Source organism: Natator depressus, chromosome 15, assembly GCF_965152275.1.
Source record: "Natator depressus isolate rNatDep1 chromosome 15, rNatDep2.hap1, whole genome shotgun sequence".
In the NCBI taxonomy this organism is placed as follows: Eukaryota; Metazoa; Chordata; order Testudines; family Cheloniidae; genus Natator; species Natator depressus.
In genome coordinates, this window is record NC_134248.1 from 8,662,806 (window position 1) to 8,674,879 (window position 12,074).

Here is a 12,074-nt window from a genome sequence, read left to right on the forward strand (position 1 = left end):
ATATTGCCAGTGTTAGAAAGTAGCCATGACAGGATATGAGTAATTAGCGCCTTTGCCTGAAAGGGAATGTCCTGCTCTGCTTTTCTGAGTACAATGCTATAAATGGACCTTGTGCTGTGCAGATGAAATATGGTTTATTTTCACTAAGATCTGTTAGATGCAAACAGCCTCCCTGTGTTCCACCTGAGCAGGTGTTCAAAGAACTCGTGCTCCTGCAGCAATAACAGGTAACCACCTGGCCTTTACCAGGGCTAGGAACAAAAGTGCACATTTCTAGCGCATGAACCTGGCTGGGTGGGGAGTGTGAATCCCGGCACTGGTGCCTGGTAGGGACTTTCTGGAGCAGGAGCAGTCCTTGAGGGGAGAGGGATCTCATCACTGTCTCTTCCAGAGGCAGAAACTCTATCCTCTCTGCTGGCTCCCTACTGACGCCTGGGACAAAGACAGGTAGATAATGAGGGATGCATCGTTCTTTGTATCAGGGTGGCCTTTTGAGGGGGTGTTAAATGCAGGGAGCAGTAACAGGGATTGCACAATTTCCCAGAGAGCTGCCCAGACACAGGATCTGGAGGGGGCAGGGCGGCACTGGGATAGCAGGTAATGCTACTGCTAGACCTGGTAGCAAAGATTGATCCTGATCTTTTTGCTGGGCTGCCCAGTCCTTGAATGGCCTCTTCGGGACTAGGGTTGTGGCCTTGTTGCAAAGTAGAGTCACAGGGCTATGTTTCCCGAAGGATCAGGCTAGTTGTGATTAGGTGGGCCACAGCATGGGGGTAGTTATGGTGTAACGTAAATCAGTGAGGGGAGAAAGACCGGGCTGAGGGATCTCCAGGCATCTTTCTGTCACCATCCCTGAGGGCAGTGAGGGTCACTTGGTCCTGGTGCCCAGGGATTCCCTGGAATTGGGCCATGTTGTAAGGAAGCAGGAGAGTGCTTGGTGCCGCAGGAGGAGAGGTGTCGCTCTCTTTCATGGAAGAATCTCCAGCGGATGCCAGGGCCGAGCTTTTGAAGATACCCTAAGCTGAGTTCTGGTTCTCAGCCCCAGCCGGAAGGAAGGAAAGGGGTGGGGGTTGGGACTGCACAGCCTTGCATGCACTTGGGGTAGGTGGTATGAGGGCACAGGCTTGTGCTACACAGCCCTTGTGGAGACGTCTCCTGAAAGCATGTGGATCTACACAGCCATGCCTTGAATATTCCACATCTCCCCCTTGCATCACGGTTGGTCTGTTTGGGGTCTCTGTTGCCAGGAAAAGCTCTAAGCTCTAATAATTCCACAGTCCATGTGTACTCCAAGGGCTCCCTTACGTCAGTGTGAGTGGTTGGCACCTGCCTTGTGCTATGGGGAGGGCAATGGGCCTACAGCTGCCCCTGGGCTCCCAGCATGAAGAGGGGAAACGATAATATTCAAACACGCCCCAGAGCTTGTTTAAAATCCAGCATGCCCGCGGAGTGTCTCCCGCCGCCGTAGTGCCAGTGTGGACAGTGCAAAACTTCTATCGCTCGGGGGGGAGAGAGGGGGCACTTTTTCACACCCCTGAGCGATGTAACATAGCAACTTAAGCTTAAGTGTAGACCTGCCCATAGAAACATGTGCCACCCCCCACCACGGCTGCTCCCGCACTAAGAACGCGTTCTCCAGTATCTTCAGGGTTCCCAGCACACATTTGCTCACCCTTTAATTAAGGGCAAATCTCTGCTAGGCAACCAAACATAACTGGGCCCTAAGATGCTTGCTTAAGGCAGATCCGTGCACTAAACCATCTTTCGTGTACACCCACACACTGTGTGCTGGCATAATGGTTTTATCCGCATGCAAGGGAGCTGTCCGGCCCTGCCCAGCCCAGTGGTGGCACAAAAACATTTTGGCTTAGGCCACTTGAATTCGGCTTGTGCCACATCTTTTGTAGAAAAACCTCCTTTCAAAAAAACCAATCTAGAGTTTCTAAAAATAGTATTTTTTCCCCTATTTTTCCTACCATAGGCTGCCTTGGTGACAGAAGTCCAAAGGAAGAACTATATATTAATACCAGCCAAGAAGAAGATCTCAGTTTGCTTTTCTACACATGATATGGGGTTTAGATCTGCCAGGCCTAGGAATAAGTGAACATCTCAGTGGATATTGGATCTTAACCCCTTTCACTGGTGGAAAGTTTCCATTTCTGGGACCTGGGGTTGGCAAGATTTTAAATGTGTCACTGTTCCATTGCCTATCTGCATCTGTGCACATTTAGAGATGGAAATGTACAAATGAGAAGAAAAGGAAACTTTTTAGGGCAGGTGATTTTGTTTTTTAAATTGAGGTTATCATTTGTATTACGGCAGCACCTAGAGATGCCAACAAAGATATGAGCCACCTACTAGGCTGGATGCCATATAAATATTTTGTGAGAGATACTGCTTGCCCCCAAGAGCTTACCATGCAAACAGAGGGGAGTGGTTGCTTTAATCTGCTCAGCTGGTGGGAATGCCAGAAGCCCATTGGTTAGTGGGCAGAGGGTAGGTGAGTCAGAGGGGCATGATAAATTCAGTGTGTGTGGGTGTGTGGGTATTGGGGTGGGGTGGGGAGGTATATGAGTCATAAGTTGAACATGGGAGTCCTGCCCATCTGTACATTAGATCTGAAGGGTAACAAAGGTCCAGTCTAACTCATTTTCCTGTTACATTAAGCTTGGGTCCCTTTGTTTTTTGTTCTGCTTTTTTTGACTGCTGTTGTGAAAGATCCCGAAAGGCCCAGTGTGAAAATTGCAAACAGAGGAAAAACCACTCCCCGCCCCCCAGCCGCATGCTTGAGCATATCCTTGGCTGCAAGAGGGCAGGAGAGAGTGATTTATTGCACTTGCAATGTGCGTGGAAACAGCAGCAGTTGCTTTCTAGTTGAGGATAACAGCTGCCTGTTATCCCCCCAAGAGCATCGCCTCCTTGTTGCTAACCTTGTCGCTCTGCAACAGGAGGCTCTAGAGAAGCTGCACTCCCAGGTTTCAGGTCACCTTGAAGGGGGAAAAACATTCCTAGGGCAGAGAGTAAAAAACAAAACTCTTATTTTATTATACAACGGAGTCAGCATTTAAGCCCCACATATTTCTACACAGCACAAGGCAGCTCCTGTGGGAACACAGGAACCTCATAGGATTTAATCACACACACCGGTAGCAAAACGACAGACATCTGGTACCCAAAGCATGGACCTGCCATTGGAGATCACTGGCCTGGCTCCTCTGCTCAAGGCTCCGCTCCCCTCTCCCTGCAGGTCAGTGGCTCTGTGGACTGGCAGAGGTCAGTGGCAATGTGCAATAGGCTCCATGTTTAGAAAGCGGACGTGCATCTTGGTGTTGATGTCAATCCCCTCCCACATCTGGAATTGGAACAGGCAGGGTTAAATGCGATGGACGTCAGGGTCTTGGTCTTTTCCCGGCAATGGTCTTGCCTGGGGGCTCCTAAGAGGCAGGAGCCCTTCTCATTCCTTCTACCCTGAGCTGGTCTGTCTAATACCCACGCTGAATGGCCAAGAATGGTGCCAGCGCTGGTAATGGCTGAATGCTGCTACCACCTGGCAGCTCTGCGTGAAGCAAGTTCAGTGTCTCCGTCCAATTCATCTGGGGCCAGGGTCCACATCACAAACCACGGTCCCATCTGGCACCCCTAGCTGACAGCCTCTGTCAAGATCAAAGGGGCCTTGGAGACCGAACGCCTCTCAGAAGTGAGCCCTTCAGAACAACACTGAGCGCGCTGGCAGGAGACAGCGCACGGGAAACCTGCCCAGCCCACTGCCAGTGCTGCGTTCCTGGAAGCTGTTACCACGTTCCTGGCAGTGTCTGGAGGGAAGAAAAGCCTGGGGCAGTCGTGGCTTTGCTACTAACAAAGGGAGGACAGGTGGCAGTGGGTAAACGAGGCCCCAGCCTTTGCAATAGCCCTGGGAGCCAGCCCAGCATGGGAACCAGCATCTTGGCACACTAGCTCAAGAGGATGAGGTGCTGCACACAGGTACCTTCCCCGTCACTGCAACCCCGAAACGGATTGGACAGCAACGACTGCACAAGACCGGTTTGGGGAATGAATTCTCCTGCTGAATTCAGCCCGAGAGCTCCTGCCACCCCAACAAAGCTCCCTGTTTAAGTTAGTCTGAGCAACACAAAAATCTTCGCTCACCTTAAGGAAGTCTTCAAATGTGATTCCCTCGTACACCTGGTCTGGCTCCTAGGGTTTGGGAAGAGAGACAGAATTAACTCCCCTCCAGCTCTGTTAATAGCACTGAAAAGATTGGAAAGAGATAGGGTGGTCTGGGAGTCAGGAGACCTGCCTCTTCCTCTCCTCATGCCTCCCTTTCCACACCCCTAAAACGCGGGTAATACCTAGCTACCTCTCACAGTGTTAGGGTGCAAAGGATTATTATTAGATAAGACCAGGAAAAAAAAAAACCCCAAGTGCAACCAGTTCGTTGTTGGCATGGGCTGCTCTATTTGTGAGGTGAGGCGAGGCTCCAAGACGAACAGAGCTCGAGGAAAAGAACACAGCTGAAGCCATTGCCGGCGTTCTGCTCTGTCCCAAGACAATTGGCTGTCTGGGCACTGAGGCTGCCGGGACAACCAGACAATCATTGGCCCAGGGACGCCACGGCAAACAAGCAACTTAATACGGACGGCTGCTGCAGCGCCATGCTCCGAGCCAGCCACCGTCCCCTGCTTCGCAGCCCCAGCAACAAGTCCCAGTCCGCAGCAACAGCTGCCCATTTGATGCAGGCCAAAGGAACAGGCACCAAATGCCAGCTCATTAGGACAGTGAAAGGGGACGAATAATTTGTTGTTCCTTTGGTGTTCAGGCCTCTGGGCCTCTTAGCAAAAGAAGGCTTGAGAGTTCCAGCCTTCAAGGCAGTGAGGCTGCACTGGGACGTAAGCACCAGCTGAATGGGGCCTACGTGGAGACATGTCTATACCCCAGTAGGGTTTGTCTGATGAATTTTGTGTGCACCCATTTTGCTGACGTGACCAGCTGCAATTGGGATCCGGCAGACAGCGAGGGGGGCGGGGGGTAGCGACGGCGGCATGTGGCACACCGCATACGGCCCCGGAGTGCTCAGCCCAAAAGCAGCACAGTGCATGGGAGCGGAGTGCATGACACAGACCAGACGGGTCCTGCGCAGCGTGCTCGCCCATGGAGCAGCACCCGATTACTCTGCAGGGCCTGGCATCCAGCGACACGTGGCGCAATATCTACACATCATTATACCACCCAAAGGGGTCCCACCATTTGTCCCACACAGATGCTGGCAGCCTCCATCATGGCACCATCCGCAATTGATCTCGCTGACTCCTTCTCCAGGTGGGGGTTCCTAGACAGCAGCTCTTCCACCACCTAGCGGGGAGCGGGAAGCAAGGTGGACTGGTGTTAGGGGTGGCAGTGGTTTTGGGAAAGGTTTTGGGAGAGGGGAAGGCTAGAACAATACGTTACTTTTCTGTATTCCAGCAGGGTGATCTTCCCATCGTTGTCCGAATCGTACATGTGAAAGAGAACTAGGAAACAAGGCACAGGAGAGCGACAGGCTCAGTCATGGGCTCCAATGGCTGATGGCCAAATCATAATCATGCACCCTAGAACCCAGAGGCTTACTGCAAATGTAAGGAAATAGTGAAAGAGGAGTGGGGTGTCTGTGCAGCCCACCCTCGAAAACTGGGGAGCCCTGGGCCGGGGACTCTTGGGAAGTCTTACATTTTAGTTTCTCCTTCCGGAAGTGATCCAGCTGCTCTTCGTCCATGTTCATCTCAATAGGCCTGAAATAGGACATGATGGTCAGGAAGTCCTCAAAGTTGATCTCATCAGCTAACCCATTCGGCGCCTGCCGTAGGTTCCTGCAGAGGCCCGAGATGAAGAAGACAAGGTGAGAAATGACAGATCGGACGGCGACGAAGCTACTGGCAGTGAGCATTCAGCTAGCACATGTCGTTCCCATCGCAAATCAGAGATGAGAGATGCGGCCTATTAGATCTTCTCCAGCCATGCCACCCTGGTCACTGTAGGATTGCTCCCTGCACTCTGTTTGCTAGTGCTTTGCCCAGTCTAACATTACATGTGTGTGACACAGAGGCCCACGGATGCTTCACCGCTCTGGGTTAGCCACTCGTCAGACCTGACCTACCCACTTTGCTTAACTGTACCCTGCCTGCCCAGCAACCCTGGGTGCTTCTGCGCTGTGCAGCTTTGGCTCGGCATCCTGGCACTGGCAGTCGGCTCACAGCACAGTGACCTCACCCCGGCTTCCCCCAGTCTGGATACTCCTGACAGGGTGACACCAACAGCTCCAAGTCTCCCCAAAAGCCCCCCCTCACTGCAGCACTCGCAAAACCTGCTCAAGTTCGCTGCTCCCGTAAAGCGACAGAACACAGCACTCGCCAGTTAGTTTGGCTGAGGGTTTTGCCCTCCAGTTGGCAACCCGAGATTGAAATGATACCAAGGAGAAGGAAATGAGACAGAGGTTACAAATGAACAAAAGCCACTCAGCTTTGCTTGAGGGCCTGTTATAGTTTAAACTCAGTGAAAGAGGATACGCACACAGTTACATCAAACCTCTCGGCTAGCTGCTTGGGCTGCTTGTCTTACCTCTTGTCGAAAAAGGCACGGACAATTTTTGACCTAATTGGATTGAACTCCAGGTCGGGGATCCTGTCAAAACTCTCCTTGCTGTAAAGAAAACAGAGAAAGCAACAAAGGGTGGATGAAGCTGAGCAGAAGGGAAAACGGGGACTTCAGTTACTGCTCTAAGACACCCGGGGTTGGGGCACAAAAGGGGCTCTTGTCCCATGACGAGCTCAAGACCGTTTGGTCACAGATTACTACACGCTAGCCATTTTCCACTTTCCAAAGCACAAAAGCTTCATCAGATTCATCCCAGCCTGGGCCCGGCTTCATTACATTGATTAACCAGCAGTGCACAGAGACGTAGGAGACCATCACACAGGGACAATGCAACCCCCAAAACTGAAAGAGGCCCATACCAGTCACGCACAGCTGTGTGCTAACAGGGACTGCCAAACCTGCCCGTCCTGTGAAGCTGCTTTGAGCTGTGCCTTCAATTAAAAAAAATTTAAAAAGCTCCCATCTCAGAAGTTCTCTCATTGCTGGAGGATCTATTATTTTAACCCTTCTGGTAACAGGGCATTTACTCAGCGCATGCCAAGCATTGCTCACACATCCTCGCGTACCATTCAGATTACTCAGCTGAGTGCGAGCAGAAAGAGCTTAGCACCGAGCAGCATCCCGCCTAGCAGAGCTGCAGATCCTTCCACCCCACGAGGCATTAATAGCCAGTCTATTTGTAGTCCATTCAGGAAAGGATGGGAGGAAATAGTGTCTTCCTGTGTTACTTTCATTGATGCTGCATTTCGCAGTTCTTGTTCTGTTGCGGCTCACGTTATGTTGCTTTCTCCATTTGGCTGCTTTCCCAATCGCTCAGCTTTTGTTTTGGCTCTTCTCTAGCACTACGCTCCCTGGTAATAGCACGGGCCGTACAAAGGATGTCTATCAATACTACACATTATGGAAGCAGGGCTAGCTCAGCATTGCTAGGTCATGCTACTTGCTAATTTTTTTATAAAGTCACAACTCCTGGAGTCATGTGATCATATAGAAAGGCTTTTTAAAAGATTCTAACCCTCGTTGCAGAAAAAAACTTGAAAACCTGAACCCTAAAAGCACCGATTCCAGAAAGCAAATTAAAAGAACTAATATGTACTTTTTCCTTAAGCTCATGATTTTGCGGGGCCTGACTCATAACTTTTAGTGCTCTGAGTTGGTGGGGGGTGATTCTGCCAACTCCATCACCTCCTTCCTGAATCTGCAAGTATGCACCATTGGCAGGGAGAACCAAGGAGTAACAGCCTTTCCGGGGAAATGCTGCTTCCCTTCGTGCTTTGCATTCTCCTGCAGGTGTCACCCCCTGCTTCGTGCTCAGGGAGCAAAGGCTGGCCCAGAGGTGGCTCAGGTGCACTGGGGCAGAGATGTGCGTGCCCCACAGGAGTGAACAGGCCCACGCATCATCCTTAGCGATAACATCTGCAATTTTCTTACCCGCTGTAACAAGCGCTCACTGTTACGACACGGTTGGAGATCTGCACGCTCTGAGAATCTCACAGCGCGATGGGGCAGAGGGAGGGTTGGCCATTTATGGAGACAGGGAGCTCTCTGAATCAGTCCCTATCTGCCTGAGAAACAGACCTTTAATCGAAATGTTTTCTTCGTGCTACTGGGGGAACGGAAGTAGCTTTGCAAAATTTACCACCTCCTCCCAGCTTTCCATTCGGCGCCGGACATGGAACGTGTTTTCGGCAGCTGAGCCTTCAGTAGGAAGGACTTGAATTAAATCACTTGGACACCTCTTGGCAGTCACCGCTACTAAAGGAAAACGAGGGTGCAAACCCCAGCTGGGGCTGGCGAGGCAGGTGCAAACTTGCCAGCACAAACTGTCTCAAGAAAGGAACGAATAAGTGGCAAGGCGCTGGGCGCAAGCGGGGGGCTGGGGGTCAGGTCTCCCACGTGACAGAAATGGAGACTGAATTGGACACTGTATGTGGTCCGGGCAGCGAGGGTGAGTTCTTGTATAGTAGGTTAGTAGAGTCTCCTGTAGACTGTGTTGTTCTGTGTTGTACTGGCGGGTGGTGGAATGGTTGCTCTAGGCCTACAACGCTTAAATTCAATGGCGCTGTGCAGTGAGGGGAGCCAATGGCTCCCAGCTCGGAACACCCCTGGAAGGGCAGTTACAGAAGAGTGGTCTAACGTCAGGCTCCAGGCCCAAGTGACACAGCTGCTTGGCCAGGCTGGGGGCCTGGAGATCAAAACGTCACTGCGCAGTGAAAAGCCCTTGGAGAAGGAGAAGTTGGGGTGAGGGGGAGAGAGAAGATCATCAGTTGCCAGAGGCTCTCCAGGGAGGTGTAAGGGAGATGCTCTGAGGAAGAGTCTATAGGGAGCTAGGTTTCAGAGTAGCAGCCATGTTAGTCTGTATCCATAAAAAGAAAAGGAGGACTTGTGGCACCTTAGAGACTATCAAATTTATTAGACACCCAGTTGGCTGGGCAGCATAGCATCGGTTTGTGGGATAGGTTCTCTCGGACACCCTGGTGTTCTGAATAAAGGATACTTGGCTCTAAGGAGGCAGTTTGTCACTGCCCAGAGGGAACAGGACTGCGGGGTCTGAGCCTCACACTTGGCAGCAGGGGACGGCAACCCAGGGCCCATATAGAGCGGGAGAGTCACATTATCCCACCCGGGGCCAGATGGCGGCTTATGGCTTGAGACCCGGATGGGGCTGCACTCGACAAGACGCCGAGGGGCCAGAGGGGCAGCTCACCCAGTTACTGCGACATCCCGCTCTGATCACTAACCCAGCTTCTTGCCGCTTCTCAGTGCTTGTCTGGGGGGTTCCTAAGCTGGGCAATGGAGGGAGACTGCAGGGAGGAGAGCCATGCAGGGCATTGGCAGGGGGAAGACGCTGAGCCACCTGCTGCTCCAGGGGGACAGGCTGCACCAACAAACTCCCCTCCCCACTCCCCGCAGAAGGAGTCATCTGGCCAGCCACAGCAAGGGCAGTGCTGGGCCTCTCAGTAAGGAATGGGTGTCACCTCCGTGTCAGCCCCTAGCATCCCATAGCCCATGCTCGGCTGCAGTGACACCGGTTTTAATGAGCCCGTTGCATGCTCCCCAGGACAAAGCAGGGGTTACTGCCAACACGCCAGTGGACGCGCAGACATTTGCATTGTGGTGGGGGGGGGCAGGTTTCCTTTGTCAGTCACTGTGACAGCTGCTGTTTGTTTTCTCTCTCTTGAAGGCGGGGGCGGGGGAGGAGAAGAGTGACAGACAGATTATGCAAAGCAGGTTCCTGTGCGTCCCTGTCGTCTGCCCTGGCACCTGCCGGACAGACAGCTTCCACCACACAGCGGTGACTGTGCTGCGACAGAGAGGTCATCCTGCCGCTCCGCTCGGGGCAGGCGGGGCCGACTCATGGCAGGGCCAGGGGGAGAGCGACGTGCTGGTTACTGAGAGAAACTCACTGTGGAATGAGCAGCTTTACTGAGCATGGCCAGTCCCCGCTGGAGGGACACAGCACGAGCCCTGCTGGCCCTGCCGTCAGGGGGGCTCCTGGCGAGCCCAGCATGGCTAGCTGGAAGGGCTCAGTCTGTGGTGGGGAATCCAGCTGGGACACGTGATGAGTTTCAGGTACTGGACTTGGCTGGGAACTCCATTCAACAAACAAGGGACTGGAGGACTTCAACCAGAGAGCCCTGGGACGCTCAGGTGTAGGTTACAGTTCTGTATCTATGGGGGACAGTGGGGTTTTTCCCCCATGCCCTGGATAACACGTAGCATTGAATCGTCCCTCCACCTTCACCCTCACCAAAGTGGCAGGAGTAAACATCCCCGTTCCTAGCTGGTAGCTTCCGATTCCCCACCGATATCCCTGGGCCTATGGCCACCCCGCCCCACCACACTGGCCGGTGCTCCCCATCTTGTACCACCAATTTCAGAAATGTCGCTAGTGGCCAGGGCAGGGAATGGGGCTGCTCGCGAAGCCCTCAGCCATTCTAGAGCTCGGACACTTAGAGCTTTGGGGCAGGGCTCCAAGATCGTTCCCATCTCAAGGGCCTGATCCTCTCACTGCCTTGCATCCTCTGGAGTCATTTGCATCTGGGCAAGGGGGGTGGGAGCTAGACAAGCAGGATATCAGAACCCTCCTCTCTGTTGCCCTGGTGATAGCAATTAATACCCACTTCCCACAGGTGCAGGTGGTGCCCCATGCTGGGACACAGCGGGGAAGCAGGCCATGTGTCTGGCTGGAGGTAGGGGAGCTCCTCTCTGCAGACTCCATGCTTCCTTATTCTCCCCCCCTCCCCACCTGGGAAGTATTTCTGGAGGATCCATCACTCCCTTCCTCCCACACATCATTTACAGAAGCGACTTCTCATCTCCTTTCAGCCATGCAGGGGAATATGCCTCTTCCTTTGTAGGGTCTCCCCTCTGGCATTCTGCAGCCTCAAATGCTAGTGAAAGCTGATCGCCCATACAAATCCCCACCCATATTCGGCAGGCCATGTTCTCGGGGGCACCAGGAGTTCCTCTGTGCTGCTTCACTTACAAAATAATCTCAGGGTTCTGGTGCCTGAAACAGTAATGAATGGCCAAGAATTGCCAGGCAGCCGTCGATTGATCTAAGCCTCCTCTCCTCACCAGGTTCTGGCCCTGCATGAACAGGAGCAATTACAGTGAGCCAGGAAGAATGGGGTCCTTTCAGGCTTAACAGAGTGAGGCCAGTTCCTTTTATGCCACTACATCTTTTCTCCGTACTGTGACTTAGTCTCTTCCGCCTTCTTGCGGCATTTTGCATTTTGTTTGATAAGTGGCTGCACTCAGAGATAAACATCTAGATGTGCGTAAAACAAGCTTCCTCAGAAAAACCCCCATTGCCCGCTAGAGCCAAATCTTATTAACAACAGGAACGGGAAATTTATGAGCACAAAATATCCCCATTGGGTACGGTCACTTACGGGAGTCAGAGAACCTGTTACAACAACAGGAAATGGAGACCAGATTTCTCATGGTTCCCTCCCCCGGTTCTTTTTCTGTCCTCTCTGATACTCACTGCTTTGACATTCCTTGTACTGCCATAGGGCACATGCGAGGAAGGAGTGTCATCGTAACTCTGTGTTTTTAGAATTGGCTCCAATGTCTACCAGCCAGCCTCAAACAATCCCACACAACATTCAGACTGCGGTTTCTGATCCCAAAGCACGTGCACACAAACCCATCGTTTTTGTTCAAAATTTCCTATCAACATATTTCACTTTTTTGATGAAAAACAAGAACATCTTGCTACTCAAAAAACAAACAAACAAAAACGTTTTCCAAAACCATTGGGACTTTTGATAAAAAAAAATTGGTTTTGTAAAATTGAACATTTTAGTTTCCAGGGTTTTTTTAATATGAATTTTAGACAAAAAGTTATTTTGTGCTGGGGAAACTAGGGCTGTTGATTAATTGCAGTTAACTCGCGATTAACTCAAAAAAATTAATCACGATTAATCACAGTTTTAATC

General features: G+C 51.9%; 1 protein-coding gene across 1 annotated transcript in view; it reads right to left on the minus strand.

The window, feature by feature from the left end:
- Positions 1-3,058: 3,058 nt before the first annotated feature.
- TESC (tescalcin) overlaps positions 3,059-12,074 on the minus strand; it is a 30,186-nt gene continuing 21,170 nt past the window's right edge. The window contains exons 3-8 of the mRNA XM_074972502.1: positions 6,592-6,672; positions 5,704-5,843; positions 5,446-5,507; positions 5,242-5,349; positions 4,147-4,194; positions 3,059-3,352 (exon numbers count right to left, since the gene is read on the minus strand). Coding sequence (XP_074828603.1) covers positions 3,275-3,352; positions 4,147-4,194; positions 5,242-5,349; positions 5,446-5,507; positions 5,704-5,843; positions 6,592-6,672 — 517 coding nt within the window. The 3' untranslated portion in view covers positions 3,059-3,274. The remainder of the gene's footprint in view (positions 3,353-4,146; positions 4,195-5,241; positions 5,350-5,445; positions 5,508-5,703; positions 5,844-6,591; positions 6,673-12,074) is intronic.